Below are 26,933 nucleotides of genomic sequence, written 5' to 3'. Positions count from 1 at the left end.
GAAAAGAAACTAGATTTATCACTGTTTTGCATTTGTCCCTTAGTTGAAGAGGAGTCAGAGTTAGCGACCTTCACAAAGCAATCATTTTTAAAGCATATTTATTATTTATTATAACGAAGATCTATTTTGGCTTCCCCGTTTCTCCTCCCCCACCCCGCGTTTTATCTCCAGAGGTTTTGTGTTTTATTTTTATATCTTATTTTGAAGTCTCACTCCTTAAGGGCTTGTAAAAGTGTCAGCCAATAAGGGCTAAACGATGTAACTGGGAATAATGTCAAAGTCCTGGGAAAACTTGGTGTGATAGGGTTTGGTTCTAGCAATTGGGCCAGTTTGGAAATTACTATCATAATTTCAAACGTAGTGTTATAAATAGTCACACACACACACACACACACACACACATAATTTATAGGGGTGTTAAGTGTTTTCTCGAATTATCAAAGGCTTTAACTTCTGGAGCTTGCCCCGGATTAAATAAGAGCCCAGTTTCAGGCTATAAATAACGCCTAATCTTTTTAAATATTTCTGCCACTTTTAAACATTCTAAATTTGCCATTTAAAAAGCTGAGAAATATTCCACCAACAGACAGCCCTATTGCAAATGGCAACATAATAATGGATCGCAAATGTCTTGATTAGGTTGCATTGCCACCCCACTATATATATTATTAAAACTACATCAATAACTTTTGTCCTTGTGTTTGAGAACATTTTAAACTACACACCATGATATTTTATACTGCCAGAAATGGCCGGGAGGGGGGGAGAGAGAGAAGACAAAGGAGAGATTAACAAAATGCCATGCCCCCCCCCTTAAAATGTTGCTATTTATTTATTTATTTATTTATTAAAATCCCAAAACACTTCCACTATTAACTGCAGTGCTTTCACTTGATCCAAAATCGCTCAACCTGGTGATGAGTCGCAGAGAAAACTGTCTATTATAGTTTTGTCCCCTTTTTTTGTTTTGCTCCTCCATCCTTCCCTTTCCCACAATGCTGCCTCTCCATTTTCTTCCTTGTTCTAGAAGCCAGTGATTTATGAACGCCTGGCAAACTGGAAAGGGGAAAAAACAATCAAAACAACCAAGACAGCCCTCCTTCACTGTGGTAGGCAGCCTTTCCAAAGAGCTTCTCCTCGGTTTAGGCTCCATCCCCAGAAGGGCATCCTGAGACCACCAGGCAGCCTTGCAACAAAGAAGGAACCGTCCTTAAATCTTCAACTCCACTAAGTCAGTCCCTTTCCCCCCATAAAGCAAGTGCAAACAATGAAAGGCAATCAAGGCACACGACTGGACTGCGCATACTTACCGACCTCATTCCCCTATTCCTTGTTTTTAGATGCTTAAGGACCCTTGCAAAGATAAATCAGGTAGGTTGGATTTCGAGGAGGGGGGGAATTGGGTTGGGAAGAAGGGAGAGGAAGGGGTTTTTAGGAAATAGAAAAGAGGAAGTTCCCTTTCACTTCGGAAAGAATCACTCCTACTAGTGAGAAGTGACAGCCCGAGATCCATTCCTGGCGATCTGCATTAATTAGTTAATGAGCCACGTGACATATATCCCCCCCCCACACACACACACACTATCACCCAACACACACACACATCCCGGATTAAAATTTCAGTACCCCAGAACACCTTTATCTCCCCTAGCAGCTCTTCTCTACGGCTTCTTTAGGCCTCATAACCTCTCCGGGTTTTGACAGCTTTTCAGTTTCTGGGGAGATCATTGGGGCATTAATAAGGCGGTCCTGTCAGGTCTTCCTAGAATGAAAGAGTCAGCTCTCCCTGGAATCAGTCACTTGAATTCGGATTTTTATTGTCAAGTGGCAATAAGTAGGGTGCCTGCCTCCAAGAACTGGAGTTTCTGCCTTTTATCACATAGATAACCAGCATATGGTGATAAGAATACCAGATAGGGGTGCTCTTAAACAAGGGCCACAAAGTGTTGCCTAATCCCACTGTATCATTTTGTCTTTGAGTTGGTCAGAAGGTGATGAAATACGGATTCTCCTATGCTGTTGAGAACATAGGAAGTTGCCTTATGTTCAGGCCATTGGTCCATCTAGTCCATTGCTGTCAACTCTGACTGGCATAAGCCTCTCCAGATTGGATTCTTTCTCATGCTACATGAAGGTCTCTTGATGGTCTCCCATCCAAGTAGTATCCAGTCCTTATCCTGCTTAACTTCAGATGTTAGAAGAGATCTGGTGCCTTTAAGATGGGTTCTGTGGTCAAAGGAAATGCGACCATCAATTTGGAAGAGGTGGCAGGACTGAAAGCCAGGTACAAAGAAGCTCCACTGAGTATAACAGACTAAGAAGGGGCCAGATTCAACTGCTAAAGTTCCCAGCTAAAGTAGACGCATTGAATTAAGGGATCTTACCTAAGTGTTGAGTTAATAAATTTCTCATTGATTCACTTGGCCTGCCCACTTGGGACTGACAATTAGATTTTGCCTCTAGAGATCACTTAATGGCATACTCCTATTTCTATTCAGAAGCACAGTACATCCCATTGCATTCAATGAAACCTGTATATCAAGGACTGAAGCCTAACAGCATCTATCTACATCTTTTCTGCAAAGACTCATTGAGGTGAATAGGACTCACTTTCCCAGATGTGTTAATGTTAGTTGCACCTCCATGGAAACTAATTTAATTTAGCCAAGACAGCCCTAACTGGTCCCACTGATCTCATTGGGACCTTACCTGCTGCAAAGGGTTCAATTTGGATCCAAACCACTGAATCCAGTTGGATCCCACCACTCTTCGATACATAACTTGCAGATAAATGATGCCTGGAAGCTGTTTTCTTATAAAAGGGGGTCTTAAAAGTTTCATTTTTTATTGAGTTTGGAGAAATTATTTTGTGGGACTACAGCTACTAGAATATATCAGGCAGCCATGGTCTACTGTCTGGGGGATTCTGGGAGCTGTAGTTCCCTAAAGTAGCTCTGCTTGAAGTATGGCTTATAGGAGCAATTGGTGGGTACAGCAAACCTGCAAAATGAACAATGTGCTCTAAACCTGGACAATGAATGTCGTGTTGATATCTTCTCTTTCTAGTTCCTTCTTAAAGTAAGACACTATTATCTTCCCTTCAGGAACTTTCTAGGCTGAAGGGCTTCAGCTTCCCATATGAGGCACCTCCTCCTTTCTTGTAAGGGAAATGTAGGGAGAAGGAGATTCTGAGTACTCATTCTGACAATCCTAAAACGTTCATATATATATATATATATATATATATATATATATATATATTTCTCTGCAGGCCATAAATCACAAGAGAAACCTCACGATTCTTGTTTATTGGTCTTCAAGTAGGTTCACGCTAAGGTTGCCCCGTGGAATGGTGTCAGCGAGATATCGATCTCTTTTGTATATTTCTGCCTGGAACAACCTAAGCAAACGGAGGGGGAGTCTGCTTTAAAAGGTCAGAGCATGGGCTGGAGCCAGTTCTGCAGTCTCTATTGGGCATTGAAAAAGAGGAGGCATGGAGAGGCGGTGGGACTGGAGTGGAAAGGTGGGCCGAGGTTAGGGGGATCAGTCTGTGGAGGAGATAGGACCCACGGAGGACATGTATCTGAGAACTTGGATGCAAAAGTTCACTACTTTCAGTCTACACCTACATTCCTTCTGTTAAAAACACTGGGAAAACGTAGGCCTTGTAGGCCAAATACATACAGCATGAAATAGTGGGGAAACCAGTCCAGGAAGATCTTCAGCTTCCCCCCCTCTCCCAATTCTTCTCCTTACCACCTCCCACCCTATTTTTCTTGATGCTGGAGACCAAAAGGGCCAAGCCAGATCCACTATTCAAAAATTCAGTAATTCTAAATCTTGGATGGATCCTAGGGTTGTGCATCCCAGATGGGAGTGGAAAGGAGGGGGGTCTATCTCCTTCCCTCTCTTGCTTGTAGGTGGTACCTTGGGGGGGGAGGTTGTGTTGGACTCTTTCAAGAGTGGAGATATTGCTTATGTGAAACGTGAAGGCAAGCTCACCTTTAATCTCTGCAAAATCCCCCTTTGCAATGTGGAGGTAGAGCAGTGTTTAGGAGAGGAGGGAAAGAGAGGAAATGTGTGTGTGTGTGTGTGTGTGAAAAACAGCAAGAGAAAGGGAGGTAAGGCGTGTGTGGTGTGTGCGCTTTTATATGTGTTAGAGACAGAAGACGGGAGGGCAGAGAGAGGCAGAAAGGGAAAGACAGGGCATGAGAGGGGGGATTGTGCAAGAGAGAGTCAGGGATGTGTGTGAGAGAGAGGGGGGAGGGAGGGAAGAGGTATTGTGTGTGAGAAAGTCAAAGATGTGTGTGTGAGATTGGTTGTGTGTGAGATTCAAAGGTGTGTGTGAGAGAGGGGGAGGAAGGGAAGAAGGGTTGTGTGAGAGAGATTCAAAGGTGTGTGTGTGAGGGAGGGAGGGAGGGAGGGAGGGAGGGAAGAGGGGTTGTGTGAGAGAGTCAAAAGTGAGTTTGTGCATGTCTGTGTGAGAGGGGGCAGAGAGAGGGAGGGAGAGAAATGGCAGGGGTGTGTGTGTGTGTGAGAGAGAGAGAGAGGGGGGGCTGAGAGATGGGGCAGAGGGAGGGAGGGGAAAAAGGGACAGACCCTGTGTGGTGTGTGCGTGTGAGAGAGAGAGGGAGGGAGGAGTGTGTAAGTCGAAAAGTGGGGGGAGGTGGGGGGGTGTATGGATGATGTAAGTCAGAGAGAGGGGAACATATTTAGGTCCAAGAGGCAGATTAGAAAGAATACTGTCTTTAAAGGTCAAGGGTTTGATGGGTCAGTCTGCCCCTCTTAAAAAAACAATTAATGGGATAGAAAATTTGTCCTTTCGGTGAACTCTCCCCATCGCCGAGCAGCGCAGGCAGACAATGGCCGGGTTGAAGCTCCACTCTAGTTTTGGGGCTTGCTGTAACATTGATTATGTCAACCAAGTTAGACACTAGCCAGCACATCAAAGCAAACCAGGCTGCATTTGAAGGAGGGGAAGGGGTGGGGGGGGGTAGGGAATCATAATCAAATAAAAGCATTACCTTGGATGATGACTGTCTGCCATATGTATTTTTTCCATCCGTGTTGGATCCTCCACCCAGAAAGTATACATTTTCATCATGGCACAGCCAAGCGACTGTGTCTTTATACATGAACACATTTTCCTCTGGAAAATCCTTCGTGTCTTCTCAGACCTTTTCCAAGAGAATGCCTTTCACAACTGCTGTTGAATTACAAAGAAGTATTTATTGTAGGAGGTGATTAATGATTCCCAGTAAAATTGCTATTTTCAGCCTGATTTCATTTCGAGAGCTTTAAAAAAAACACCACACACACAATGGGAAAAGAAGGAGGGAGGGAACTGAGAGTTTCAAGCCTAAAACTACGGAAGTTAGATCAGATCCACAATCTTCTGCTGAATGAATAGTTGATTAAACATCTTGAGCATTCCTCTTAATTTTATAGTTTCAGCAAATGAAGAGAGAAACATTCTCCATGCCAAACTAAACAAAGGCTTTTAGACAAAGAGATCTGCTTCAGGACGGAAGAGGAAGAGGAGGAGAAGCAGCAGCAGAGACTGAGCTTTCCAGCCTCTTTTCCTCTGTATTAATAAATCAATAAATTCATTCATTCATTAATAACTTTTTCCTCTTCTAAATAAATAAATGTTTCTTTAAAAAAAGAATTCAAGTGGGATGGGCATTTCAAGGGCTTAGTAAACAAATAGTGAATAAAGTGTGCCATTTGCTTTGGTACATGCTTTCAGACGTTTCATAGCAGCAATGTTTTGGTTTTCTTTGGACTTCTGCTGATACCTCTCAGTGTTTTAATGGTAGGCTGGCCCAACAGGACCATGATATATCAGAATGATCTGTCTATGGTTTCATAGTCATCCCTTATTGGCTTTGGGCTTGCCTATAAATTCCAGCAGCTGTTGAATTAAACTGATTAAAGTCTCCAGGACAAGGAGAAATCAGACTACTGCTCTAGGTACCTATAAGGTTCGGGTTGTATTCCACAATAAGGATGATAATTGTTATAATTACTCCATCTTAGGGTAGCCATAAACTGGAAATGACTTGAAGGCACACAACAACAGCAGATAGAAAGCGTATACACTTTTACACGGAAGTTAAGTCCTAAACCCATATACAGGTAGGATTGCATTGCCTACTTAGGGGATTTTAACCCATGTTCATTTCAGGGGCTGGTGAAATTATTTGGAAGATGGCAAATTTCTGCATATTTTTATTTTGTTTGCTTGTTTTGCTTCAAGGCCTCTGGTTCTGTCCCACCCCAAAGATGGTGTCTCCTTCCAAATCAAGATCACTAAAGGAAAAGACGCCTAGAAAAACATGTTCTTGTAACAGTATTTGATAAAACAGTAATTAGTGGTGGTGGTGGCACTAGCAATAATAACGGCAACCATAGAGGCAATAACCTCTTCAGTTGTTATTAATTTCAGTGCATTGAAGAGACCTATTCCTGTTCACACAAGCCAGAGAAATAATTATATACCGAGAGAGGTGTTGACAGAAGGCGAAATCAATACATGCGAATTCAAAAAGACACACCTTTCTGCCTTTATATACAACAAGATGTAATCGGTGGACAGAAGCACCAGATAAATCTGATTGTCTGTGTAAGAATAAAGGCAGGCCAGAAAGGCCAATCCTCAAGCAATTTCAATGTAGTTATTTGGTTGATACTCTAGTCAGCTCATTTCCCATCTAATTTATTTCAGTGGGACTCATTCTTGTTTTCTGATTATATTGCAAACCATTGCTGTGGAATTTATTGTGACTTCCTTCCAAAGTCCTAATGGGGTTAGTATTGGGGCGGTAATCAATAGTGAGACCACTGGCCTCTGATCTGGTACTCGGTCTTTACTAAGAAATGGATACCTGCCTGGATGTACATCACACCCCAGTAAAAATATATATATATATATATATATATATATATATATATATATATATATATATTTTAGACAGTAGCCTGGCACCAAGGAAGCCAAGGAGGTCTAGGCAAATGCAGGCTTCTCATGGTGTGTCTAGTGCTTTTAATCTGATGATGATGATTATTTTTTGGGGTACAGGGTATTCTTTATTAACAGCACTGAACATTATATATGTGTATATACACATCACACGTTCACACATGTATACACATAAATCGCACATTGTACATGGACTTTGACTGTGGCATGACACAAAGACGGAAACAGCTTTTATAGCAATATTGGTGTACTTCCCTTGAAATAATAATAACAAAAAGAGGTTTTTAAAAACCACCCAACATTGGGGAGATTAACATATCACCACCAAAACAAGGACTATACTTTTTAAAAGCTGCATTATTCTTGGTACACAAAAAAAAACCCACATCTTTTTTTAGTCCGTAAGGGGTGTGTGATCATTGGGCTCCTTCTTTTTCCTAATCCCCACAAGACCTCAAATGAAACAAGATGAGTTTACTCCTGGGTCTCTGCAACGGAGAGAGTCCACCAACACACCACGAAACAGCACAATCCTATGCTTTTTACACGACCACGCCTCACAAAGTCACTCTTCGGAAACACTTTTGACGCCTTAAAACATATATACACAGGGTCCTTCTTAGGCTTAGGATCCATCCATTAACGTGGCGGGTAGACGGTAGTACTGTATTTCCATAAATAATTATTATAATTACAAACAATGGGGATGGAGACATATTTACAGAAGGGAAAAACACTCGATCCAGGGTTGTTTTTTTTGGTTTGAATACACAGGCCCTATGCTGGGCATTTTAATCTTGCTCTGGTTTCGTTCTCTCTTAACATAGTTTGACTTGGTCCTCAGGACAGAAAGAGGTGAAGCTGGAGGTGTCCCTGAGTCTGTCCAGGCCGACATCATAGCGATGCTGAGTTTGGGGTGGCTCTGCCCCTTGGCAATGGTGCTGCTGGTGGTGCTGGGGTTGGGTGAGGCTGTGCTTTGGCTGGCTGGCTGAGACTGGCAGGGTTGGAGGAGCGCATCTTGGTGTTGGGCAGCTTGTGGTCTTTCTTCCACTTCATCCTCCGGTTCTGGAACCAGATCTTCACCTGGCGCTCGGAGAGGCAGAGGGAGTGCGCGATCTCGATGCGACGCCTCCGGGTCAGGTAGCGGTTGAAGTGGAACTCCTTCTCCAGTTCCAGGACCTGCTGTCTGGTGTAGGCAGTCCGAGACCTTTTGGGCTCCCCTCCAGTGTAATTGGGGTTGACTGAGGCCGGGATGCGCGCCCGCCCCGCAAAAGGAGGAGGAGGAGAAGAAGGAAGAGGAGGAGAAGGAGAAGCAGAAGGCAATGGAGCGTTATCATTATGATATAAGAACTTCATACTGAATTCAAGGGGAGAGGGACAAGATAAAGAGAGGGCTGGCAGGAAAAAAATGCTTCACCGGCTTTGGACAATAGGAGACAATTGAGGGAAAGGGGTGCCATAAAAAATGGTGATGGGCATTTGGGATCAAGAAAAGCTTCAAAGGCTCCTGGCCCAGAGCCACTGCCAGGGCTATTAAATTTATGGGGGCCATAATGGCTTCCCTTAACAGTTTGGAGTCTCGTAAATCTCGTGATAAAGGGAACCCCCTGTACACAAAAGGTTTCCCACGTCTTCCTTTAAATTAAGAAATACGCGTTACCTCTCAGTCTCCCTGTCTCACACACACACATGCACTGGGGAGTCCAGAGTGGCCCAGCCTCCTCCAACTCACCCTCTCTCTCTCTCTCTCTCTCTCTCTCTCTCTCTCTCTCACTCACTCACACACACACACACACACACACATTAAACACACACTCCATCCTGGCTCCCCTACCAGAAGGTCAACTCACCAGTGCTCACGTGGATTTTCTTCATCCAAGGGTACACCACCGGTTCCTTCCCTTTGGGGCCAGACAGGCTCTTGTCGGGGGCCAGGAGAGGGCATGAAGCCGGGTTGCCTCCAGCCGCTGACCCCTGGGCTGCTTCGCAATGGGGCTGAGGAGGAGGCGGGACGTGGCCTTGAAGCAAGGTCTGGGTTTGGGCATGGTGGCCCTTCCTCGGAGGAGCAGGAGGTGGTGGTGGTGGTGGAGGAGGAGGAGGAGAGGTTCCTGGTGCTGGCTGGTCCTGTCCCGGGGTAGAACCGAGGCCGCTGTAGCTGTAAGGAGACTCGGGGTAGTGGGCTGGCTGAGCGGGGTAGAGAGCCTCCGGAGGAGGAGGAGGAGGAGGCGGAGGTGGTGGAGGCGGTGGTGGAGGAGGAGGAGGCTGGTATCCTGGCTCTCTGCTCGGCCGCTGGTAGTAATCAGGAACAGGCTGGCCCGGGTGAGGCTGGTGCTGCTGGCGCAGGTGCTGGTGCTGGGAGTGCTGGGGGTGGTGGTGCTGGGAGTGCTGGGGGTGATGGTGGTGGTGGTAGTTGCTCCCGCCGCCGAGCTGCGTGTATTCCTCGCAAGGAGGGAACATGGGCTCGATGTAGTTGGAGTTTATCAAAAACGAACTCATGGTCATTAATTTGTGAAGTGCAAAAATACTAATTTTTCTCGCGTTGTCGTTTTTCTGGGCTCTGGCGAGGCCCCTCCCCTCCTCCTCTCCCCCCTTCCTCTTTCCTCCCTCCCTCCTTCCTTCCTTCCCTCCCTCCCTCCCACTCCTTGCTGTTGTCAAGCGCCTGCTGCCAAAGTTTGGGCCTCACTCCCCCCCTCCGTTCCCTCTTCCAATACCCCCCCCCCCTCTTCCCGAAGCTGGAACCGCACGCGCGGGGGACACAGGGACAAACTCACCCATGCCACCCCCACCACCTGACCGGCAGGGCCAATTGCTACGCGCTTGGCAGGGCCCGGATCAGGAAATGGAAAAGGAAGGGGGGGAAAGAAGAAAAAAGAGGGGGGCACCACTGGAAGACAAGCTCAGGACTGTCCCTTGCCGCCTGTCCTTCCCCTTGTCGGGAAGGAGGACAAGATGATGATGATGATGATGATGATGATGATGATGATGATGATGATGATCTTGGCCAGATGATGGTGGTGGTGATGATGATCATGATCCTGGCCAGAGGCAAAGACTAGGAGAGCAGAAAGGAAAAGAGCGAAAATCCCTTTCCATGCCGAAGTTGGCAGGAGTGGCTGAAGAGAGATAAACCAAGCAAGGGAAGGGGCACAGTGGAGGGGGCCTTGGGGGGGGGGGTGAGAAGGGCAGGGTTGATCTCAGCCATAGTTTCTCCTGCTTATGAGATGATGTTTCTCTGACCTAGTTTTTTCTCTGCCCCACCTTTCCCCATCTACAGGGAAACAAGGGATCCATATTTGTTACACTTAAGAGTTTACAAACCAGGCTGAGCACCTAAGAGTAGCCCTACGGATGGACTAGCTACTCTGCCCCCGCTTTAAATGTTCTCTGTCCTCCTTATGATCAGAATGATTTAAGGGATTGAAGTGGATTTAAGTGGATCTCCTTTCAGGCCAACAGTGATTTGGATGTGGGTAGCCCCTTAGACAGGAAACCTTTAGAGGACGATCCTTATTCTGGATTAGTATCTCCTGAGTTAAAGGGGCTGTGATTTCTCTAGGCCTCCGGATTTTGAACCTTAGCCTCCAGCCTCCGACCACTTCCTCAGGAAGCCTACCTCCGAAGAAGAAGCCGAAGAGCGGTTGCAAGGCCAGTGTTCAAGGCTGAAATAGATTTGCCTGGAACAAAACCAACATTAAGTCTTTGGTTTTGTTTGTTTGTTTTAAAAAATTCACTGTTCCCTTCCAACCCATTCCAGCTCCTTGGAAGAAGAGAGATTCAAGGGTCTTTCTGAAATGGAAAGACAATCCGAGGATCCTGCGAGGTCTTCACTGGATTTCGGGCTATTAATGAATGATAGGACTGTCGTCGCAGTGGAATCAATGGGACTAGTCGATCCTATGAAGCAAGGGGCACCTTAATTGCAAAATGCTCTTTGCTTGTCCCTGATACATCCCTGGGGCTTTGAAATGGGGCTTTCCTTCCTTCTTTCTCTCCTTTTTTAAACGTGCATTTAATTATTTTTAAAATTAACCATCCCTTGGCAGTTCTAGAGAGGCGGGTGCCATGGACTTAGACAAGAATACCTATGAGGAAAGGAAAATAACAGATCAGCGCAAAAGAAAGTTATCGTGAATTAGACAGGCATCTTAGAAGACCAAAAGTGAGGTCATCCACATGCCTGACAGAATAAATGCACAAATAAATAAGACTCTCTGGCTAGCAGGAGGCTTGTTTCCTCTGGGGGAAGATGATTTTCCATATTTTGAAAGTTGGTTATTTTAAAGGAGAACAGAATACAAGGGCCGCTTTCAGCAGTGCTTTAAATACAGCATCATCGGAGACGTGAATAATCTCTACAGAGTCTGTGTTATGAAAACTGATCGTTATCAGGGCAGGAAGGAAAAGGAAGCGATTGCCTGACCTGGGGTAATTGAAATCTGGAGTAGCCTCTCTTACAATATATGTATATTAATTTAATCGCTTGATGCGTCCAGTGAACTTTGGTCTCTCTTCATTTTAAAGTTTCAGCCATGAAGGCTTCAGTCCTGTTCGTGTTTTCCCTGGGAATAAATCCCACTGAAGACAAAGGGGCTTTGCTTCTGAGTTTTCCATGTTTTAAAAGGCAGCTCTGCTTTTTAAAGGGTTAGGAAGGATGGCCTAAATGCTGGTTTTTCAAATGTGATAGCATGATGGCCTGTCTCTTTCTCGGCACCTCTGTTCGAGTGTGTTTGCGTATGTGTGTTTAAATTAACATGAATGAACATTTTTACCTTGACAGTTTCACCCAAGTGTGGTCAGTTGACTTTTGTAATTATATCAATAATTCATAATCTACCTGTGGATAATTATTAAAGACTATTGAACCGGCTACCTTTGTGTGTGTGTCAGTCATTGGCTCTCTAAATATTTTATATCTTTATGAACATATTTCCCTCGTTCCCCTTCCTACATGCTTTGCATTTCTCTCAGACCTCTGGCACTGCCCTGCAAAACCCAAACAAGGGCTGCTTTCCAACCAGTATCAAAATATCTCTTTCCTAAAAATGGCAGCAGTCTATTCTTCTCCATCCATCCTTGTTCCTCCTCAATATACTTTCTCTTTGAAAACGAAAGCAAATGTGATGTCACTTGTTCAGGCTAAAAAACACAGGCAACAGCAGAAGAAGAAAGAAAATACAGCAGGACCGAAAAGGGAGGGTTTTTAATATATATTATATGAAGCCTATTACGTGCCATTGACATCTGTGGGGATGACAAGCGGCTTCAGCCTTGTTTTACGGTTTCAATGGGCGGTGGAAGGAAATGGAAACTGGCATATTTTCCCATCCACCCCAGGATCGGGTTTAAATGTGTAAGAAGCACACATTTTCCCTGTGCCCCAATGCATCCTTGACACACTGCAAGATCTCTCTCAGCCGCAAACGAAATCCATGTCGCCTTGAGATTAAAGAGTGCGCCCTTAGATCAGAAGATGGTCCTAACAGAAGAAGAAAAACCCACAACGCCTCCAAAAACAAACCTCTTTAAAACAGATATATAAGCAAAGCCAGTACCTTCTTTTTGTCTGCGGAGAAGGTCCCTGGGGCGGCTTAATATGCGCTCTCCTGATTAAACCTTAGAGCCCTGCCTGCTGGTTTCCCTGGACTGACAGCCTTTCCGCTGGGTGTCTCCTTTGCTCACTTCAACAGGGATGAATAGGATTCTGGCCTGATGCTGTAAATCTTCAAGGTGACCGAAGCCTCTGAGCTGCAGCCTCGGCTTTTGCAGGGGGCTCCTTCCCTATATCAGGGCTGCAGGAGATGGGCCTGTGGCTCATCTTCGCGGTTTACATATCATAAACAGGAATCCAGCCCAGACCACCAAGTCTTATCTCTCAAAGTTGGCCCTTTCCACGTTTCTCCCTCTCCCCACAACCCAACTCAACCCACCTCTTTTCCACCAGAGATTTATGGCCCCATGGAGCAAATTCCGATAGGGAACTTTGGACACTGGCCTCTGTTAAAGTTTAGAGTAGGGCCCTTTGTGAAGCACGCCAACACACACACACACACACACACACACACACACACACACACGTCGGTGCTAGTGTGTTGCAGAGGGAGAGGGAGAGCGGCTTCAGCAGAAGAAGAAGCCCTGCCGGATGAGCAAAGGCTTAGCAAGATGGGTAGGTTTTCCAAACAACCTTATTCGGTCCCCAGAGGAGCCATAATGCAAGGGCTATTATATCCTCCTCCTTTGCTGCTTAACTTCCTCGTGGAGCAAAGAAAATTTAGAAGTGAAGGTTGTAGAAGCTGGGTACGTGTTGAAAGTGCCTCTGTGTACGCACACCTTTGTGTGAGTATGCAGTGTGTATGTGCCTAAAATGTGGGCACTTTAAAAATATATACATATGCATAATATATATAAGTATATAATAATAAACATATACACACATATAATAAGTGTGTATGTTTATTATTACACACACACACTCATATATATATATATATATATATATATATATAATGTACATGTATATAATGTGCCCACATTTTAAGCACATATGCACTGCATACACACACATAGGTGTGTACACACAAATATACACACACAATATATATATATATGTGTGTGTGTGTGTAATAATAAACATACACACTTATTTTATATATGTGTGTGTGTGTTTATTATTATATGTATATAATAATAAACATACACACACACTCACATATAAATATATATAAGTGTGTATGTTTATTATTATATACACACACACATATATATTATACATATGTATATATATATTTTAAGTGCCCACATTTTAAGCACATATGCACTACATACACACACATAGGTGTGCGTATATATATATATATATATATATAACACATATATGTATAGATACACACATATATAATAAACACACACACATAACCTCTACAAGAATACAAATATATAAGTGTAGCTCTGGCACAGGGAATAAAATGAGGGCAATAATAATTCTGCTTCCTCCCATGAAATTGTCCTCCAGTCAATAAAATGCTAGCATTTCAGTAACTTCAAATGTCACTTGGGCATCTAGATATATAGGCATCCAAAGAAAAAGAGGCAGGCAAACTTATTATGCTAAAACAGAAAATGAAAGAATTCTAGTTGTGAGCGACTTTCAACGTCTCTCTCTTTCCCTGCCATACTAGAAACGATGGAAAGTTTCATTGGGAGGCAGAGTTCTTATTTTGGGGGGACAATGTCGTTATTTAGTCGTGTCCCCCCATATATATATATATATATGTCTGTATCTCACAGTCCTCTAAATTGATATGCAGTCTATGTCATTAAACTTTTCAACTTGCCCACGCGCCCGGAGGACCGAGAGGGAGAGAGAAAAGGATGGAGTCGGGAGGAGAGATGTGGGGAGGAAAGAGGCACCCGGACAACCCGGCCTGAATGTTGTTTGGAGCATTTTGAATATATTTAACCCAGCTTTCCCCCGCTCTTGAATGCAACCCTGCCCCAGAGTTTCCAAAGTGACCGAAAAGTGACACCGGCCGCATTTTGTTTCTTATTAATCTCACACATTGACAGTCTTTGTTAAATAACAAGGCGTGCCCTTCACCCAGCGACATTTTCATATTTGTTAGACGCGTTGACCTGAAGTTCACCTCGGCCTTGGACTTAGGCGGTTTTTTAGGGGTCTTTAACAGTGTCCTTTTATTTAAAGAAAGAGATAGCAAAGAGGCAAAGGTTCGATCAGGTCACTTCATCGTAAGCAAGGGAAAAAATCCCTTTTCAAAGAGTAGCGGGAGAGAAGGGGAGGAATGTAAATGTTATGAAATGAGTGGAATCAGAAAAGGCTGCAAGAAGGAACTTGGATCCAGTTCCCAAGGAGGCCAAGATGACACAGCTGACTCTTGGCACAATGAGAGGGATGCTGTGTTGTGTGTGTTGTCTATTTGTTTCACAAAGCCCTGAGTCTTTAGGTTCTATTTTCTGACCATTGGTCTTTAAGGAAGACCCGCTTTTCCAGGAATGGGATAAACACCTTTTAAAAGAAGGGAATGAACAGGAGAGATTGGAATTAGAGACTGAGAAATGAGAGACCCATTACCTTCCACCAAGTTGGAGAGGAGTTTGTGTTGTGCTAACGGTAGGATCTAGGGATACACACTTTTGTCCAATGTTTGCACAGAGGCACACACTGAGTATAAAGAGAGTGGGATGTCTAGGCTGAAATTAGCAAAGCCAACCGTGTGGTTTTTTTTAATGGGTTTAAAAACTGAAAACAAGAGAAGGCAACCTTTGAACCCCTTTGTGAAAATCTGCTGCACTTTTAAAAAAATCCTCCAACTTCTTCAACATTTGAGGGAAGTAATATGGATTTCCATAAGGAGATCATTGGGGCAAGAGGTATAAACCGACAACGCCTCTCTGGTGCCTTTAACAGAGATTATTTAAAATATGATTAAAATATCAAACTTCAAAATATCAACATACTATAAAACATCCAAAAAATATAAAAATGCCCAAAAACGCCCAAGTTCCTGCCTCTCTGTGTATCATGCAGTATTTTGATCTCAATATGATGTTTCATGCAATTTGGGCTGTGGTCCCCTACACTCTTACCTAGAAGAAAGTCACGTTGAACTCAAAAGGTCTTATATCAGAGCAGACATCTATAGGATTCTTTCTAGAGAAGTAATGCAATATTGGAAAGGGTGTCATGTTGGCTTTATAGCAGTATAGATGACATGTCTTGTCTATATTGGAGGGTGACTTGTTTCTCCTCTCATTGTGTGAGTACGTTCCCAATGTAGCTCAATGCAAATTTGGAAAGGAGGTTTAGATGCTCCAAAATTAAATCGGTGTGCAAGCAAAATAAATATTTTTTTAACTCACCAACTCAGTGTATCTGGAATATTCTATCACATGTCTAAAATAATTTCTAGTTAAACAGATTGAGATATTCTTTGTATCCATACATTTATAACCACTAATAAAAGTGTGGGGTTTTTTTTAAAAAAATATTACTTATCTCTTCCCTTCCTGTAGTATTTTATTAACTCTTTCTCAGTGGAACTATATCTTAGCTTAGGGCTTACCCATCTGCCCTGCAATGGATGTGTGACTCCTCCGAAGAAAGCCCCACTGAGTCCAATCATTCTTACTCTAAGAAAGAAACATACAGAAATGCAATCTCTGACATATTCTGCATTTCCTAGGACTAAAACAGTCACTTGCAGAAATGCAGAATTCTGTGTCTCTTTTAGAGCCATAAGGCGAGTAACTTTGTAACTAAGGGTAACATAAGGGGAGTAACTTCGATTAAAATAACCCTACTGGTCCTTGTTTATGCATAAATAAATTCCTGTTTCCTGGAAGTAAATAGTCCTAATTCCTAGAAATAAAATTCCTAGAAAGAACTATTTAACTGCAATAACGCAAAGGAAGCAAGGAAAGAAGTGTGGAGGAGTACTCCTTTGATTCTAAAATATAGTAGCCCAAACACTGACGATAAGACCTCTTATTCCTTATTAAATAATACTAATACTAATGAATTATTTATGTCCCACCTCTTTGTGTGTGACACAACTGGGGGCGGTTAACACATTAAAACAAACACTCCCATATCCCAGTATCCCACCTACCCCTAAAATACAATTAAATGATTCAGTTTTAAAAACATGTACAAAGTTATATTGTTGTCTCCAGTATAATTTGCACAGAGCATTCACCTCCGCAGATCCACGCAAAGGAAAACCACCAATGGTTTTATTTAATTTTGCCTTGTTGTTTATAACGTGATCACGATCTTATACCTGCTTTCTAATATTTTTACAAAAGTGTGGGCATCCTGTTAACCAAAAAGGGGCTGGAAAGCCATTGGGGATTTTTCAGTTGGAGAGAAAGAGAGAGAGAGAGAGAGAGAGTCTTGTAAACCCTCAAAGAACCATATAGATAGGCCATAGTTGTATATTTAGTTATTAATTAATTAATAGTAATTCTATTCTGGACTTCAGTCCGCTTTATTGTGATGAGACAGAATGATGATAATCAAAGGGAAATTTGAGAATGACTCTAATAGGATTGCGCAGCGCCTTTGAAGTAGTGTTTTATATCTATGTGTGTGCCAGCTTTTTGTATTGGGAGGTGGGCAGTTGAGACTGAAACCCATGTCCACCTGATCCATCTGCCACCAGCCAGCGATAGCCAGGGAGGAAAACGCGGTTGATAATTCAAGATGAAATACAACGTGTATTACCCTCAGAAAAAGAGGAATTTTCCTCTCCTTCCCTCGGTAATTGAGGTCATTCAACCACTAGAGTTCACCTGGAGTCCATGCCAATGATGCACGCCTAGCTCAAAGCCATTTTATCTTTTGTGCTGATAGTCAAGATCTTGGCTATAACATTGACATCCAGCTCTGTCTGGGCGCATGACTGAGAGTGGTGCGAAACGTAAACTTTTGACCCTCAACTTTTTGACCTGGAGTTGTTACGCCCTAAACACAAAGATACACAAAAGCCACGCATCTCCTTACAGGACGCTGCCTCCTAGGTTTGTTTCCATAGCTTTGCTGTTTCCCCTTTAGCTTTATTTCCCCCCTTCCTTCCCTGAGATTAGAAAGGAATGTGGATTTTTAAAGGGGGGGGGGGAGGAAGGATCAAGCCACACAACACACACACACAAAACCCAACAACAACACCCAAAGGTCCAACCTTGTAAGCGAATCCTAAAAACCAGTTTGCAAACAAATCTAGTCGCCACCAGCGTTGGAGAAACTGGACTAAACTGAAAGGAGTCCTGAGTGTGGAGTAGGGGTATTTGTCCAATTTAGATACTGCTGATAATGGGCTGTTTTGCTATGGTTATCGTTACTATAGTTATTATTATTATTATTATTATTATTATTATTATTATTATTATTTTAATAAAGCAAAGGATTCAACCAGGGTGCTAAACCTTGCTCAAGGAAAAGCGAGCTGGCTGTGAACTTGGTCTAAAGCGAGCTCTGCTGGCGAGTCCTAGAGTGTGCAGATTTATCTTAGTTCCTTGCATTTACTTAACCTGGCAATGAACTGCACAGGCTCCCATTTATTACCCAGAGACAGACTTCACCTCCAGCAAGGACTGTTTCACAAAACTGCAATAATTGCCCAATAACCCTCATAACAAATATTATTATTATTATTGAAAAGCCATCTCGGAATAGCTGGGTGGGGATGGGAGGGGAGCAGAGGAGCAAGGGACAGAGTCCATATGTTCTTCCTGGCAAAAAGGGACCGCTTTGTAAAACATTGTGGCTTTTTCTCTGTCAGCATACTATATTGTTTGCCATCTCTGTAGGTGACAAAGACATAGCCCTGTGGTCACAGAGACGTCCTGTTTAAGGGGGCATCCCAGACAAGTGATTTTTTTTTTGTCTATAAAAATACTGTAGATGTTTTGTGACCAGAGTTAATTATAAATGTGGATGATATAGGAAAGGAGGAGAAAGCAGATGATAGAGAAAAGGAGGAGAAACTCTTCCTTTTAAGTGAAGGTGGAAAGACAGAGAAAGATCTAATCCAGCCATCTCTCGATGTAAAAATGTGGTGCTCCAAGTTGTATAAATTAAGGTGGGAAATGCTAGCAATCCCACTCTCATCAGGGAAAAAGAATTCATTATTTTGCACAATGAGACTTAATAATTTTCCCATCATGCTTTGCGGGGAAGGGCGCCTACAAACCTAGCTATCATGTGACTCTTCCAAAGCCCATCTTTCGCTTTCAAGAAAGTGAAGAGCTTCAACTTCCTTGCTATATACACAAACACTTGTCTATGTTATAAGCAGCCTTCTGCTTACAGAAGGGGCAGCGAAGTCTTTTCAGTACTCAAAAGACCACTGACGATCATTTAAGCGAAGCGAAGCACAGGCCCCTTAAGGAGAGCAAACACAGTGGTTAGAAACAGTCATTCTCGCCACCAGATATACTTGTCCTAATACAATAAACACGACGTCGTTTTTAAAAAGAAGGTTATTGTTCTGTTACTTAATGGAATAATCAGTGGCTTCTCTGTTTACTGTTTGCCTGGGTTAATCACTGTTTGAAAATTAGGCATATTTAAAAATAATAATAATAATAATAATAATAATAATAATAGCATGGGGTTGGGATTAGGTGAAGGAAGCCTTTATCCTTAAGTCTCAGAAATTTCCCTTTGGGCTCGAGTAGTTTTGTTTTGGTATACATTGTAATGTGAATATTACAACAGAGGCTGAAAGTTGGACTATACGCTTAGTTACAAGTCTCATTGAACTTACTGACTCTTGAGTAGACATGGATAGCCTATAGTAGACCCATTGGTGACTTTCTTTATAAAGCTGTATGTATTTCTCTGTTCCCCTCTCTCTGTTCAATTATCCCTTCTGTCCGTTCAGTTAGACATTAAATTGCTGGACGGGTAGGTGGATCTCTATGATGACCCAAGTTAAGAAATTGGACTCAAATGAAGCCAGGATCCCCCTTTTTTTTTGCTCCTTGGAAATATTTATTTTAGAACTGGATCCGACTGCTTTGGGAGAACCTTCTTCCACATAGATGCCTACATAAGGACTTTAAACCTTCCCACCCAAAGCAAGGGAATCTCAACTACTCTCGTCCAGCCGCTGTTATGGAACCACTCTGCAGCTCCTTTTTAGAGAGGACCTTGAAGTTAAGCTGAAGTCCAGCTCATTTAAGAGGAAGCAGTTTTACACCACAACTTTCATGATATTTCCTTTGGGAGAATTCCCCTCTGATTCTAAAAGGACTTACTTTTTAAGAGACGTAGAATTCAGAATAGCTGCACTGTATCTAGAACTAGGAGGTGCCTTTAATAGCCTACCCTTTTAGGCTGTAGATTACTTTTTAAATCAGTTATTTTACTTCCATAAACATACAGAGTTGTTAACGTTTTTCATTTGCTTGAGGAACTAGCAGGGGACATAAAGAGTGTGCAGAGTTCTGTTTCTACTCCGAATGCTTCTGTAAATATCATTCTGGTTCCCTGGGTTTCAAACACAGTATATTAACTATTAACTATTGAAATGTATATTAACTATTGAAATGTAACCACTATTAAAATGATCCAACCCCTCCTCTCTCAGTATTAAGTTTCATAGGAGTCATTGTAATGTATAAGTATGGAGCTAATATATAAAACCTGATTAAAATGAATCCCACTTCCAAAGAAAACCTATGTATTGCATGCCCAGTGTTTATTTCAATATTCAGAGAAATGCATTTAGGACCTGTTAAATACACACACTAAAATTGCAATGAAGCACTAGGAAATGCTTCAGGTTTCCATATCTGCCAACACACCTACAATGTAAGGAAAGGTCTCTGTTATCAGCTAATCTCTTTCTAAGTACAACTAGAATAAATATAAGAGCTTATTGTATTGCCAGAAACCACTGGGGATTTATCTATAGTAGTACATATCTTCCCAAATGTAACTTCTGTTGAATTCAATGGGACTAATTCCCACAGAACTGGGTATACTATTGCACCTTAAGCGAGAAAAATGTTAGAAGGAAACAAAACCCAGCAATATTACGGTTGGAAGGAATCAAATAGAATCAACAAGCTAACATTTGAATTCTTATTCTAAACAGATGAAGAATTGAATTTCTTTACAATCTAATGCATTTTATTGGGTCACTTCAATGTATTTGATAAACAGTGCACTAGACAGATAAATATTCTTTCTTTTAAAAGCATTGGGTTTGATCTTGCCAATCTTTATTCACCTACATGCTTTTTAATGAAAAGTGCCTATATGCTCCAAAGACAAGGAAAGCTGCTGTGAGTAAATTTTTTCCAAGATCAGACACTACAAAGAAAGAAAGAAAGAAAGAAAGAAAGAAAGAAAGAAAGAAGCCCAGCGGAAAACAAAAAAGGAGATGCTCTTACTCTTTCACCCTTCCTTTCAACTCTGGAAATTCAAAGACTTAAAGTTAAATCCGGCCATAAAGTTTATTGCTGAGTAATCACACTCTAGTGAGAAGAGTCTACTTAAATAAAGAGGAATGTTGGAAATAAACAGGCAGCTGGGGCCTACCCTGCAATTGCCAGCCAGTTTTAAAAAAGGAGGGGGGGGGGGGGAGAAAAGATATCCGTATAAATAGGGTTATTTACTATCGCCTATAAACCTAGACTGCCTTTTGTAATTTCAAGCACTCTGATGATAATGTAGAATCTCCTGATACAAAAACGTTTGAGGCCAATTGGCTTGCTGGGAGGTGATGGGAGAGATGAAACAATCAGAGAAAAATACAGTTTGCGTGTAAGAGAGAGCCTACAATAAAATCCTTGAGCATGTTGCATATATTTTAAAACACCTACACACTCAGAGGTACAAATGGCTACTTTTTGCAAGAGAGAGAAGTTTCGAAGGTTCCTAAGGGCAAACATGGAGTGGCCTCCTTCTTATCAACTTCACTCAGTTGGAAATCACTGCTAAATCCAATGCCCCGGAAAGTGTGGGATGTCCATTCTTCAGATAACATGCAACTGGATCTAAGGGTTTGTTCTGTTTTGCAATTGCCTCTGCCCCTCGAAAAACACAATCACTGGCAACTGGAAAGTTATTGGAGCAACGGAAGTTATTATCATTTCGCCACAGTCAACCTTGTGAAAGCTAGGCCTCAAAATCCATCTCTGCCAAAGCTTCTTATTGTGGTTTACATGGATATATATATATATGTATCGCCATAAATGCTGGAAATTTATAGTTTAAAAGGTGGGAGGAAACACTTCCCTCCTTTCCAAATCTACTTCTCTAAAAGGAATGAGAATCATAGCTCTCGTGGTTCAACCAACTTGGACCAAGCTAGCGACAGCTGCCTTCTCCATCCTACAAAGAAACTTTAAACAACTACTTGTGCACAAACAAAAAAAACTTACCTTAACTTGCTCTCGCCATATATTTTTTTGTTTCACAGAGTAATTGAGAACTTGGGGGGGAATAGATACTTCTGTACCTAAACCTGATAATTTGAATGACCAGGAGGCACACGTAGCCTGCAAAAGAGTCAAATGAAGTCCAGCGTCAGTGTGATTATATGTTATGTGGGATATAATGTTGGATGACAACTCCCCAAAACCATAAAACTTACTTTAATGGCACCACGTGACTTTTTATAGCCAGTGAGCCTATCTGTCTGTGCTATGGATGATTTTACGATCTAATTCATAGACAAAACCCTATTCATTTGGCACCCAAATGTCATATAGTAGCCGGAACTAGGGCTTATAAAACTTTACTGTTTTATAACTTTTTAAAGGAAGACATCAGTGTAACCCGTCTGTAAATGTGCAGATCTTTAGTTACTCTTAGAAGCTCAGGAGCCTTAACCATTCGAGCCCAAGGGAGGTAAGTAACACAGCTACATTTCTAGCGAGACTTGATGCGGCAAAACAAGCAAACAAACAAATAGTTGTTTTAATTTTATGTCTGAAAGGAAACCTTCCTCAGTATCTTTTTAAAGAGTGTGTGAGGAGAAAAGTAGGTGTTTGGACTCAGGTTGGGTGATGTCTACAGGCTCCAGAGTCTCTCCAGACCTTGCCCCAGCAGCGCTATGTCTATTTAGTTATAAGGATAAGCCTAGAGAAAGTTAAAACTTAGAGATGATATTGTTGTTGAAGGACACAGGGTTTCTTTTTCTTTTCCCCATGTGGAAGAGAGGAATGTTGGAACTCTTTCCCTTCCTCAAAAAGGTCCCACAACCTTCTGTACTAAGAAAAACTCAGTAACTCAGAGGAACGTATTGCAATTCTGACCCAGTTAGTTGGGGAAAGGTTAGTTTCTTCTCCAACTTTGGTCCAGTGAAAGAGATTAAGGAGGCAATATTACGATACTTTAGGGTACCCAACCAGATCACCTTCAAAAGGAAAAGAGGATGGGGGGCAGAAAGAAAGGGGGGAAAGGGGGGAAACTTACAATAGAAAGTTTATTTTTTTCCAGTCAGTTCTTTCTTTAAAAAAAACATTTTTTAAAAAGCAGATCACATTTTTTTTTTGCTCAGACAGCCAGACTTTGACTCTTATTCGTAACTTTGTCCACAAGAGAGAGTGAAAGAAAGGAAGGAGGCAAAGAAAGAAAAGAAAACACCCTATACGTTACTGAAGCTGCACTTAATAATAATAATAATAATAAAAAGCCACTTTTCTTTTTTAAAAGAGTTCGTGCAAAAAGAGTCGTATACAAAGGCACAGCAAGGACATACTGTCTGGAATCACAGTTTTCGTCACAGATTCACTATTCACTACACGTTAGGACACGTTCCGGTTTGTATTTCATAGCTTTTTTAAACCTCTACAACAGCCATTAATGACAACAGGGATTAAGATATAGGTAGTTTTTTTGATTGGGAAATCTTGGCCACAGCTTGGAGCTATACAGACATCGACACTTTTTCCTTTTCTCTTTTTCTTTTGAACACAACATGCACATTTAAGCACACAGCGAGTGCAACACAGAGAGAAACATGGGGGTTAAAAACGGACAGGGGAGAAGGAGAGAAGGAGGGAGGGAGGAAAAGAAGGAAGGAAGGAGGGAGACGATCGCACTCCCTTACTGGGTTGTGTGTGTGTGTGTGTGTGTGTGTGTGTATGTGAATGGGTGTGTGTGTGTGTGTAGTCTCCCCCCTCCTCCTTTTTTGTACAGTTACTTCAAGTAACACCACTGGCTTCATATAAATAAGTTAAAACATCTACATATTATTATTATTACTATTATTATTTCTTCTTCTTCTTCAAGACAAAGCCATTCAAGACAAAGAAGCAGATCTACTAAGCACGCGCTCAATTAAAACAGGCTCATGATTGAAAGATGTAATACTAGAGAGCGTCTTCCCTTCTCCCAGGGAAGTTGGAGAAAGGCAGAAAGAGAGGAAGAAAGGGAGAGAGGAAGAGAGAAGGAGAGGAAGAGAGAGAGGAAGGCAGAGAGAGAGAGACAGACAGACAGACAACTGACATTCCACGCAGAGTCAGCTCATATAATACTGCTCAGTACTTGTTTCTGGGATTTTTTGTGTTTTGTTGTTGTTGTTGTTGTTGTGATGATGGTGTTGGTGGTGGTGTTGGTTTCCTGGGAGGAAGGAAGGAAGGAAAGGAGCAGGGCTGGGGGTTTCCTCTTCAGGGCCGAAATGCTCCTCCTGCGGCTGCCATGCTCATGCTCTTCAGCTTGTTATCCTTTTTCCATTTCATGCGCCTGTTTTGGAACCAGATCTTGATCTGTCTCTCTGAGAGGCAAAGAGCATGTGCTATTTCAATCCTCCTCCTGCGGGTCAGGTATCTATTGAAGTGAAACTCTTTCTCCAGCTCCAGCGTCTGGTAGCGGGTGTAAGCAGTCCGAGCCCTTTTCCCTTCCGGACCCCCTATGTTGTCTGCAACCAGAAATAAGAAGAAGAATGATAAGAAGAAGAAGAAGAAAGGGGAAGACGGTTAGACGGGTGGCAAAGGGGGATGACCACTACCAGCACCACCACAGTCTACCTTTTCCCCTTTCTCTCTCACTATCCTCTTCCCTACTCTTCCTTGCGCTCTCAAGTTGGGAGAAAGGCTCAACAAGTACCTTCTTCTTCTCCTCCTCACCTCCCTTTTCCTTCTCTTTCCCTTTCCTTAAATGATTTCCAGCCCTGTGCATTTCCCAATTGTCTCCCACCCACCTAGCCTTAGCTCTTTTTCACTCGCTTAGCCAAAGGTTAGTGGGTTTCGAGGAAAAGGCAACGATGTAGCTCCTCTACCCCTCCAGCCTTCATCTTTAACTATCCCTTCTTGGGTCAAAAAGAGCCTTCACTTCCTCTTAGGCTTGGTATAAAGTTTTTGATCCCACTTAAGAGGATAGGGGTGGGGGAATACACACCCTTGACAAAGTCCCACTCCCACCATCCCACCCCCCGATTTAAAATGCACTTTATTTGGGAAAGGCGTCCAAGATTGCAAGGTTTAGCGTCTCTTATTTGTAACCCCCCCCCCCCCGCAACCAAGTCTCTCTCCTTGCAAGTTTTTCTCCTCGACTTCCTTCCCTCCCAAGCTCTACACACACACAATTTGCTCAACTTCTTTTTTGATATAATTAGTAACGGTGTTTTTCACTGGACGGTCCTCGTCATAAATTACAGAGGCTGACACATACTATTCAAGATCTTTCTCTCCTCTCAGTCCCTCTGTGTGTGTGTGTGTCTCCCCTCCTTACCCACCATTTCAATGACACCTCACAGTTCTGGAGAGTTAGTTAGGAGAGTTCTTGGAAGCAGTAGCTCCCTCACTTTATTCTGATCTCCCACTTGCCTTCAGCCTCACAGAGCCCTTTCCACGAGGGTCAGTAACTTTCCCCAGGATAGACCCCATGCACAAACAACAACACCCCCCCCCACACACACACACACTTTCACACACACATAGCACATTCTTTCCGAGAGAGAAAGAGAAGGAGAGGCGTGGGAGAAGGCGTTTTAAAAGAGGGTGGGAGAGAGAGCTGAGGATAAACTTGAGCTTTCAATTTTGCAAGCCAAGTGTGTTGCGTCTAGACCAAAGCCTGGGTGTCTATCCACACAAAATGCAGACACCCACCCCATTCCCTCCCGTCTCTCCCTTCTCATTCTCTCTTTCTCCATTCAGAGCTACATTCAAGACAGTCAGACAGACCGACCGGCGGCTTTCTCGGTTAATCTGGGCATGCTTTTTTACCATGGCTTATGTGGAGCTTTCTCATCCAGGGGTAGATCTGGGGCTGTGGAGGCTGCGGCTGGGCTGGGCTTTGGTCGTTCGCTTGGGAGCCGGCTTGCTCGCTGCCGGCCGGAGGGTCCTCTTCAGTGATGCCAGGCGAGGTGCCCACTAGCCCTTCTCTGCCTAGGTGAGGGTTGCCAGGGCAGGGTCCTCCGCTGCTGCTGGTGTTGCTGGTGTTGCTGGTGGTACTGGTGGTGGTGTTGGTGTTGCTGGAAGTGGACGAAGCGCCGGTGGGGTTTTTCACGGGCGAGGAGGCGACGCAGGGCAGAGGGTCGGGCGAGTGAGGCGAGTGGGTGGCTGTCGCGGCTGCTGCTCGGTTGGCATACCTGGCCTCGGGGCTGGTGGTGCTGTAGCTCCCGCGGACCCTCTCGGCGGGCCCCGTTGCTGCTCCTGGTCCTGCTCCTGATGCTGTTGTTGCTGCTCCTGCTGCTGCTGTTCCTCCAAAGTGGCTGGAAGCCGAGCGGCCGACGCTGAGGTCCATGCCATTGTAGCCGTAGCCTCCTCCGCCGCCGTACCTGCCGGAATGCATGCCAGCCGAGTCCCTGAATTGCTCGCTCACGGCACTAGGATCTCCATAATTGTGTAACGGGTAGTCCGGGCCATTGGGATAGCGACCGCAAAAGGAGTTTACAAAATAGGAGCTCATTTGTTGTTGGTTGGTTGGTTGTTGTTGTTGGTTTGGGTTTTTTGGGGGGGAGGATTGGGGAGAAGGGTGGGTTTTCCCCCCTTTCTTTCCTTTCTTCTTTTTTTTTTATTTTTTGGAAGAGAGGAAGAATCGGGGGGCTTTTTTTCTTTTGATTTGTGGCTCTGTTGCTTCGTTTTTTGGTGCGTCTATAAGCACCCTTTGCACAATTTATGATGAATTATGGAAATGACTGGGACATGTACTCGGTTCCCTCCTACGTAGGCACCCAAATATGGGGGTACGGCTTCGTGTCACGTGCTTTTGTTGTCCAGTCGTAAATCCTGCCTGATGACCTCTAGAGGTAAACTCGTGCACTAGAAAGAGAGGGAGGGGGGAGCTGGGTGGATGCAGGAGGGATGGGGGAAAAGGGGGGGGATGAGGAGGCGCGTTCCCGCCCAACCACGCGCGCCCCCGGCCCCAGCTCCCGAGTGTCAGCCGGCCTCGAGCGCCACCCTCTGGAGGCCATCGGGAACTACTGCACGCCGCCCGACCCAGGGATGCTGCTGCGGCAAGAGAGCCGCCGCCGCCGCC

At 43.5% G+C, this 26,933-nt stretch overlaps 2 protein-coding genes across 2 annotated transcripts; both read right to left on the bottom strand.

Annotated features, from left to right (window-relative positions):
- Positions 1–7,085: 7,085 nt before the first annotated feature.
- On the bottom strand, positions 7,086–9,557 carry HOXA4 (homeobox A4). Its single transcript, XM_089533043.1, has 2 exons — positions 8,833–9,557; positions 7,086–8,223 (listed from the first exon to the last, which is right to left on the bottom strand). The coding sequence occupies exons 1-2, from the start codon at positions 9,482–9,484 to the stop codon at positions 7,877–7,879; spliced, it is 999 nt and encodes a 332-aa protein (XP_089389169.1). The 5' UTR covers positions 9,485–9,557; the 3' UTR covers positions 7,086–7,876.
- Positions 9,558–24,113: 14,556 nt separating this feature from the next.
- LOC149309782 (homeobox protein Hox-A5-like) lies at positions 24,114–26,603 on the bottom strand. The gene is made up of 2 exons (XM_089533044.1): positions 25,679–26,603; positions 24,114–24,372 (listed from the first exon to the last, which is right to left on the bottom strand). Exons 1-2 carry the CDS (start codon positions 26,361–26,363, stop codon positions 24,122–24,124), a joined length of 936 nt encoding a protein of 311 aa, XP_089389170.1. The 5' UTR covers positions 26,364–26,603; the 3' UTR covers positions 24,114–24,121.
- Positions 26,604–26,933: the final 330 nt, after the last annotated feature.

This window comes from Sceloporus occidentalis, unplaced genomic scaffold, assembly GCF_023333645.1.
Source record: "Sceloporus occidentalis isolate IW3139 unplaced genomic scaffold, rSceOcc1.0.p SCAF_7, whole genome shotgun sequence".
NCBI classification, from domain to species: domain Eukaryota; kingdom Metazoa; phylum Chordata; class Lepidosauria; order Squamata; family Phrynosomatidae; genus Sceloporus; species Sceloporus occidentalis.
Note: the sequence above shows the minus strand (reverse complement) of the source record. Positions and strands in the feature narration are given on the sequence as shown.

Bases quoted from the DNA above. Each gene is read 5' to 3' on its own strand.
- HOXA4 (XM_089533043.1), bottom strand. From the start codon at position 9,484: ATGACCATGAGTTCGTTTTTGATAAACTCCAACTACATCGAGCCCATG. The intron at 8,224-8,832 runs GTGAGTTGACCT...TCCCGGCCTCAG, and splicing joins GAAAATCCACGTGAGCACTG to TCAACCCCAATTACACTGGA.
- LOC149309782 (XM_089533044.1), bottom strand. From the start codon at position 26,363: ATGAGCTCCTATTTTGTAAACTCCTTTTGCGGTCGCTATCCCAATGGC. The intron at 24,373-25,678 runs GTAAAAAAGCAT...TTCTGGTTGCAG, and splicing joins AAAGCTCCACATAAGCCATG to ACAACATAGGGGGTCCGGAA.